The sequence below is a fragment of the Tupaia chinensis genome, unplaced genomic scaffold (genome assembly GCF_000334495.1).
Source record: "Tupaia chinensis unplaced genomic scaffold, TupChi_1.0 Scaffold149383_1, whole genome shotgun sequence".
NCBI lineage: Eukaryota > Metazoa > Chordata > Mammalia > Scandentia > Tupaiidae > Tupaia > Tupaia belangeri.
The window spans coordinates 155,179-163,718 of NW_006209227.1; the positions used below are offsets into that span (position 1 = coordinate 155,179).

Here is an 8,540-nt window from a genome sequence, read left to right on the forward strand (position 1 = left end):
GGAGAATGGAGGAGAAGAGGTTGGAGCATAGTCATCCCCTCTGGGGGTGATTTTTCATTTTCCCTTCCTCTGTCTCTGTCTCTCAGTCTCTCTCTGGTGAGTATACATGCCCTATAGCAAATTTTTTTAAAAATTGCATTAGAGGACCAGCAGTTAGCCGAATGGCTATGTCGCTGGACTCCCATGTAGTCGACCGCGGTTCGCATCCCGGACCTGGTGGCTTAAAACTCACCCCGGGCGCATGTGCGTGCTTGCCCAAGATCCCAAGAGGAGAAAGGATTGCGGTGAGGCCATCCCCCCCCGGGGGATGACTTCTTGCTTTCTGTATCTCTGTCCCTCTGTCTGTCTGGCAAGCGCACACGCCCTATAGCAAAAACCTCTCCAAAAAAAAAAAAATTTGCATTAGATATGAAACAATGTAATTGAATTTAGGAGGAAGAAATCAAATCTCCAATACTTCTTCTAATGAAAGAAATGTCCTCTTTTTCCACCAGCATACATGGGCATAGCACTCTATTCCATCATAATTTCTAAAATTGCAATTTCAAATTATTGATGAGTTTCTTTGCTTTTATAATCAATACTTTTAATATAATTCATGCTCACCTGTTAGGTAGTTTTAACAATAGCATTTGTCAGGTAAAATGGCATAGGATGTTTTAGGATTCTCTTTTCTGAAAGAAGTTGAATGGTGAACTTTACAACTTTTTTTTCTTTTTCTAGGATTTACTTACAAGACATAAATTGCTCAGTGCAGAATTTTTGGAACAGCATTATGATAGAGTAAGTATATGAAAAATTGTTCTTAAACAGTCATTCTTAAATAACAGATTACAACATTTGCTATCAAAAATAAAAGATTTAAATCTAGAGTTTGTTCCAGAATATTCATTCTGCATATATAATGTTTTAAAGTATGGTAATAATTTTTCTACTGAAACAACATATAGAGTGCTACTTTGTCAAAAGCAGAATTTGATCTTTTTTCCCCCCAATAAAGAAGGGGCCTCACTGTGTCAGTGCTCCTGCCTCAACCTCCCAGTAACTGATTCCAGGGCACCCACGACTGTGCCCAGCCTTTAGGTTGGACCAAGAATTGAGCCCGGGCCTCTCTGTGGCCTCAGCCTACGGGCAACCTTAGCAACATGTGCCACCTTGGCTGGGCTCAAAGCTGAATCTTTTTGATTGTCACACTGCCCTTTGCATCTTTCCTTACTGTGGAATAAGAAAATAGAGCATTTGCTGCTGAATGGTGATATAGCGAGGCTGGAAGGGAAGCTGTTGTCTGACAGGTTGACTCTTCCTTCCTTCCCATCAGTGGCCCCGCATCCCTGCTGCACATAGATAGCGAGGGCGGCGGCAGCGCAGGACGAGCAGCGCTGGCTGGGGCTGGGGTGGGACCGCTTGCTCCTGCTCTGCTGCCCTCATGGCTGTGGCCAAGGCAGTTACCGCTTGGGGATTTAGAAGTCTGTCCTTATTTGTAAAGTGAGGACATGGCACTCACCCATCTGAGGTCCCTTCCATCTCGGAGTCCGTGTCAGACATTCCCGGTGACAGCATCCCCCTTGAGATGTGTAGATGGGCCCCAGTTTGCTTGGATAGCCAGCTTCCTGTGATCGCACAGCCAGCCCGCGTTCTCTGCCGTTGGGTCCCTGTCCTGCTGTCCTCAGGAGGCTCCCCCGCCACCCACAGCGCCTCCTCGCGCCTTAGTGGTCTGACTCCCATCGCCGAGCCTGTCGGTGCTCTGAGAAGTCAGTATAACCGCCACTTAAAGCTCCTGCCTCCCACCAGATTTGGCTCAGGTTTTCATTCTTCCATTGGGTGCTCGGATTGTTAAGTGTTAATCCTCCATTGTGCACTTCGCTGTTCAGCTGAACTGTAAGCTCCTTAGAGACAGTTGCACTTGTCTTTCTCCCGTGTCCCCGTCTCCCACCCTCCCTCCGCTCCCAGCAGCATCATACCCCAGCGCCGGGTGTGAAGTCCCTCCAGAACAGCCTCATGGACGGCTTAATCGCGGCTGCTCCTCTGTTTTATTTCTGCCCGTTGGGTACAGGTGCGGGGTTTGAAAGATGTGTGCTACGTCAGAATGGGAGCACTCATCTCACAGTAGTTAGAAACATGGGCTTCCACATCACTGCCTAGAGTCGCTCCAGGTCCCAGCCCTACCCAGCTGACCAGACCTCAGCCTGCTGCCTTGGCTCGCCCTCTGCGCCTATCAGATCCTCCTGCCTACAGGGAGGCGCATAGTAGTACCTGCCCGCCAGCAGCATTGCAAGGACGAGACAGGGTATGTGTCCCGGGCCGGGCATTGTGTCAGCTCTTTTATCAAAGCCGAGGTGAGGTGGTCACGCAAGGTACATGCTCTAAAATCCTGTACCTTTGGGCTCTGAGCTTCCTAATAACCAAAACAAAGAGGGAAACAGAATTAGTTTAAAAATCGTATTTGTGGGCCAGCAGGTGGTGGGATGGTTACGGCGGCTGGGTCCCACAAGATGGGCTGCACGGTTTGAGTCCCATGGCTTAAAAACCATGTCAGGCAATTGTGCTTACAGACCCAAGATCCCCAGAGGAGAAGGGATTGCAGCATGGCCATCCCCCCGGGGGTGATTTCTCACTTTCCCTCCCTCTCTCTGTGGCAAAGGCATGTAGCAAAACTAAAGTAAGTAAAATCCTATTTGTAAAGTAAAATATATGCTGGTTACTCAAAAGAACATAGGCTTTTCCAGCACTGGGGCCTCAAAATCTCTCCCATTGGCATTCTTAAAGGGGAGTCACATGAGACCGTCATATAGTGGATGGACACAGCCACTGGGGTGACATTGCGTAAATAAAGCCGATCTTTGTAAAGAGTCAGACTAGTTTTGTAAAATTTTAGAATATTCTGGGCCAGCTGGTGGCATGGTGGTTAAGGTGACTGGGTCCCATGTGGCCAGCTGCACAGTTCAAGTCCTGACCCAGCCCCTGACAAACGTGCTGGGGAAGGGGCTGGCAGGTGCCGTGGTGGGTGAGGGCTGGACTCCCACGTGGCCAGCTGCCTTGAGCCCTGGACCTGGCAGCTTGCTTTCTTGCTTTCTCTCCCTCTCCCTCTCTGGTCAGTCTCCCTCTCTGGTCAAATTAAAATAAATAAATAAAGTTAAATAAAATATTTTTTTTTAAAAAGTAAACATGCTGGGGGAACCAGCAGGTGGTGTGGTAGTCAAGGTGCTGGATAGTCTCACATGGCCATCCAGACCACAGTTCAAGTCTCAGACCTGGTGGCTTGCTTTTGCACTTTCTCTCTCTCTCTGGTCAAATTAAAATAAGTGAATGAGTTAATAAAATTTTAAAGGCTTTCTTAAAAATAAATAAATATGCTGGACACATGTGTACATAGACCCAGAATCCTGAAAGGAGAAAAGAAGAGATTGCGCTGTTTTCATCCTCCATGGGGGGGCTGTTTTTTCCCTTTTCCTCTGTCTCTGGTAAGCCACACTCCTTGTGGCAAAATTTTAAAATTTTTAAAAAATTATTAGAACATTGTAAAACTATTTGTAGTTTGAACAAACAACCCCCCAAAATATAGATAAAGTCTCCAAGCTCTACCAAGTTTTCCAGGTGTACCCCTGCTTTCCATTCCTGCCTCCCTGCTGTGATCCTCCTGCCCTGACCACTCCAGGGACACTGCGTGTGGCGCCGTCTCAAAAGCGCAGAGCATGCTGTCGTTGAGCGTGCCCGCTCCCTGTCCTGCTCCCCAGCAGCACCCGCCCCCCCACGTTTCTAAATGAAGCCCCCCATCCCTCAAGTTCAAGCCCAAGGACCCCGTTCTCAAGGATACCTCCTGGGGGACCCAGTGCTGTTGTGTAACTTCTCCCAACCTCTGTTTCTCAGTATTCCTTCTCATTGCTTCACGTATGGAAGAAGCGGCCAGGCCTCTGTGGCCGTGCTGCGGGCAGGTCACGTCCTTGTCTGTAAGAGCACCAGCTTTCCAGTCTAACAGCAGGAAATGGGAGCCCACGCAGCAGAGGAGCCGCGGGGGAGGGAGCGGGTTTTGTGCACATGGCTTCTGGGGTGTCGCAGAGCCCAGGACCCAGGAAGGGGTCAGTCCCAGAAGCCCTCTTGCTGAAGAGGATTTGAGGGTCTCCAAGGTCGTCAGAGGAAGGTGTGGAGGAGACAGCTCCGGGAGGGCTCACTCGGCAGCCGGTGGTTTGTGTGTGTGGAAGTGTGTCTGCCGATCTGTTCATAACACTGGTGTGTGTCTTCTTGTCTCCTAGTTTTTCAGTGAATATGAGAAGTTACTTCATTCAGAAAACTATGTGACGAAAAGACAGTCCCTCAAGGTAGGACAGAGTATTTGCTTTGAGACCTTTTCTCTTCACCCTGTATTTTGAAATGTGGGTTTAGGGCCCAGCCTGGCAGCTGTGGTGCTGGAAACCACATGGCCGACCAGGTGCTGGTCCTGGGTTGGCCTGAAAACATGCCGGGTATACCCGGGATCCCGAAGATAGGGGGGCTGGGAAAGGGGGTTACGGATGACCAGACCCTGGCAAGGTGTTTCCTCTCCCTCCTGCGCACCCTGCCACGTGCGTGCTCACATCTTCTGTTCCACTGGAAAGAAGGAAACGTGGACTTGGGGAAGCAGAGATGTGCCGGGTGGGTGTGGCCCGTTGGAGAGACTTGTGTCAGTGGGCAGGATTGTGCAGGACAAACGGTCCTCGTGGAAACTGCCCATTTCCTGTGAAGTGGAGACACCACGAGGGGATGTGCACACATTCACAGGCCTTTCTGTCCTGGCAGTGCAGTGTTTTAGACTTTTGAACCATATTTTTTAAAACTTAGAACCATACCAACTATTCTAGATGCAGGCATTTCAGGCCTCTGCTCCCTGGGGCGCTGCCTGAAGGGCACAGGCTGGCTGTGAGGGGAGGGACAGCGTGGGAGTAGGAAGCTGTGAACTGCAGGCGGTCAGCCGCTTTGTGTCAGAACACGTGTGGACAGTGTCACTTGAAACTTAATGATCAGTGTGGGATTTAAACTCGAACAGCAGTGGGGCCGGCAGGTGGCGTGGTGATTAAGGGCGCCGGACTCCCACACTCCCACATGGCTGACCACAGTTCAAGTTCCAGATCTGGCAGCTTGCTTTCTCTCTTTCTCTCTCTCTCTTTCTCTCTCTTTCTCTCTCTCTCTTTCTCTCTCTCTCTCTCTCTCTCTCTCTCTGTCTCTCTCTGGTCAAATCGAATTAAAGTTAAAATAAAGTTTAAAATAAATAAACTCAAACAGGGGTTGGCAAACTCCAGCCCTGTGACCCAGATCAGCCAGCGGCCTGTTTCGTATAAAGCTGTATAGGACACAGATGTGCCCGTTGATTCACGTTGTCTGTGGCTGTTTGGGGCTGCAGCAGCGGGTACAAGGAGTTGCCCCACAGACCGCCTGGCCCAGAGTCCACCCCCTCACTGTGGGGCCCCTTGCAGAAAGCTCGGGACCCCCACTCCACCACACTTCTAGGGCAGAAAATAAACACATACTCCGTTCTCCCAGCGGGTGATCCCGACAGGACCTCCAGGTGGGAGCACACAGACTTTGGGGGGAATCACACTTCTCTTTGTGTTCTTGGCCAGATTCCTTTTAAATTTAATCTGCCCAGGAGGAATCTGAATTCAGGTCTCCTCCTCTTCCCCGTCTCACCTTGGGGTGATCTCCCTTGAAGAGCCTGTGTGTGTGAGAGGACAGCGCCGTCTGTAACTCTGCGTCCTCTGATCAGACACTGCCACCGAGTGCCAGTTCAGCACATCCGTCTTCCTAGCCTGCAGTACTCTGGGCTTAATGACGGGGGTAAAATGAGTCGTGGGGCTTTTAAAAATTATTTTTTTGCTTTATCTTAATGATAGTGTAAGAGTAATTCTTTGTTTTCTCAGCTTCTCGGGGAGCTACTATTAGACAGACACAACTTCACAATTATGACAAAATACATCAGTAAGCCTGAAAACCTTAAGTTAATGATGAACCTTCTACGAGACAAAAGCCGGAACATCCAGTTTGAGGCCTTTCACGTTTTTAAGGTACAGTACTGACACCGTAAGCAGCAGCTTCCTCCAGGGTGTCCGTCTCGTTTTATTAGCAGCTAGCTGGGGTATTATTAACCTCATTTGGGCAGCCTAAGTGCGACAGCTCGGTCCCGTTTGTTTGTATGCTGTGTAAACAACATTTAAGCAGAAAGACCTGAAAACTGGGTGTCGCCTTTGGATGGGACCAAGAAAGTTTATCGTAGAGCAGTGTCATCTGTCTTCATCAGGGAAGGTGATTAGTCACTCAGCAAAAGCATTCTTCATGCTTTCCATGCAAGTTCTTACTCTTAACATTCATCGGACCTTTGTGCCCAGAAATAGTTTCTGCCCATTTTATTCCAAACGTAATGTCTGCGTTTAGTGCTCACCACGGTGTCTCAGGACAAGCAGAGTGAGCTTGTCCATCCTGTTTGTGCCGAAACACATTAGTTATTTCTCCAAATTGTAAATAAGGTTTTCCAGTGCAAAACGAATTCTGCAGCCTCCCCGCTGCCCAGGAGAGCCCAGGGTGCTGCGTGCTCGGCCCTACGCTCAGGCTCTGCGGCCCGGCCTCTCCCCATGACTGATCTGGGTCTCTCTCCACGCAGGTGTTTGTAGCCAACCCTAACAAGACACAGCCCATCCTGGACATCCTGCTCAAGAACCAGGCCAAGCTCATAGAGTTCCTCAGCAAGTTTCAGAACGACAGGACCGAGGATGAGCAGTTCAACGACGAGAAGACCTATTTAGTGAAACAGATCAGGGATTTGAAGAGACCGGCTCAGCAAGAGGCCTAATTTCCAATAAACAGCTACGATATTAAACCCAAATCCAGCATTTGCTGTTAGCTATTCAGCACCAGGCACTCTTATCGATTCATGAGGAACATTACTGCTAATCTGCTGTTAAGTGAACGGTTTTCATTTTCCCTTTTTGTTTTAGTCCAGGTTGGAGAGCGTGGCTGGCGGCCCCGCCCCCCAGGGCACGCGTGGGCTTTTCTCGATCTGTGTCATTTCAGGACTCGGGCTCGGTGTGCGGCGGAGTTCCAGACGTGGCTGGGTTCATGAGGGCGCTGTGCAGATGTGAGTGGTTCAGGGAAGAGGGTGTGGATGCGGCCGAGTTAGACCTGTGCGTCTGAGTCCTCGCAGGAGACTGAGCGCAGCGTGGCGCTCGCACACCGGCCGCGGCGGACTTCCTCCTTCGCCACGGGAGGACCCCGCAGAGCTTGATTCGCCACCAGAGGGAACTGCATTCAAGATGGGAGCTTTCGGGGCGGGAAAGGTTGCCGTGTGAATAAGTCGATACTGGAACTTAGCAGCTTTTCAAAGTGTGAAGCTTCATAAGGTCATAAGGAAAATGTATATATGCTTTTCACAGCTTTCTAGAATTTTTTTGACGTTTGATTTTCTTGAGACTCGTAAGCCTGGATATGTTGAAGGGTATTTTCATTTTACTTTTCGAAGGTATTTTAAAACAGTAGAGCTAGCAACACCATCTTGCATTTCATTTCAACACTGCCTACAGGTTTCTTTTGTATATAATTCTTAGAATGCTCATTTCTTTTAAATGGTTTAATTTGTACAGCAGAGGAATGTTATTGTAGTAGTATGTAACTATTACCTAATACTGAGTTTTTGCAAAAAACAAAATGAATGCTCATATGTAATTGAAATAATTCAGATCACTTGAAAATGCTGATTTAACATTTAAGTATCACAGCATTAAAAAAAAGTAAACCAACCCTTTGTATTCAGTTACCTAATGGGGTGCCATCAGTAGCCCGAGCGACAGGCCGGGACTCAGTCAGCTGTGCTTTCCTGCGGAATGTCGGCCTTATTCATCTCCACTGAGTCGTGAGTCCGCCAGACCTATGGGTGATGGGGGCTGTGCTGACTCATGCCGAGTGTGTGAGTGCGTGGGGACCTCTGGCGAGCACCTCCTCTTAGAGTGAGTGACCGTACAGTAGTCGTGAGACAGCAGTTCAGACCGCGGCTTCGCTTAGGAAAAGAAGAGTTCCTCATCACAGCTGTCCTATGGGGAGATTGATTGTTTTTAATGTCCTGTTTCTTAACGCTGCAAATGACCAGTATTTATAAAGTAACTGATTTTGCACCACGTTTTTGTTACTGTGACCACGGCGGAACGTCTCCTAGCCTCCATCCGTGTAAAGTTACTAGAACGGTATCTTCATGTTGGTGTGCAAGGACCACAGCTAACAACTTAAAATCAGAGTTTGCCGGTTCTAATCCAGCATGGCCGTAGCTGATTAAGAAACTGATAGAATTCTTCTCTGCTAGCGTCTCTTACTAATTATTTATCAGCCAGTAAAATGAGCCTCCCATCCGACGTTTCAGCAGGTTTTAAACCCTCCTTCAAGGAGCAGCAGTTAGCAAAATAGCTCCAGAAAATAGAGATCTATTTTATTCTACTACTACACGGCAGTCTGCATCGTCATTGGTTTTCCAGAAGCTGTCTCTACAAGAATCCGTGGGAAATAACTCCTGTTTTTCTACTGATGGC

The 8,540-nt window shown here is 48.7% G+C and overlaps 1 protein-coding gene across 1 annotated transcript in view; it reads left to right on the forward strand.

Annotated features, from left to right (window-relative positions):
* The window catches only part of CAB39 (calcium binding protein 39), a 72,714-nt gene extending 65,897 nt beyond the window's left edge, over positions 1–6,817 (forward strand). Inside the window, exons 6-9 of the mRNA XM_014585257.2 lie at positions 724–783; positions 4,251–4,316; positions 5,892–6,035; positions 6,629–6,817. Of these exons, the coding sequence (XP_014440743.1) occupies positions 724–783; positions 4,251–4,316; positions 5,892–6,035; positions 6,629–6,817 (459 nt within the window). The remainder of the gene's footprint in view (positions 1–723; positions 784–4,250; positions 4,317–5,891; positions 6,036–6,628) is intronic.
* Positions 6,818–8,540: the final 1,723 nt, after the last annotated feature.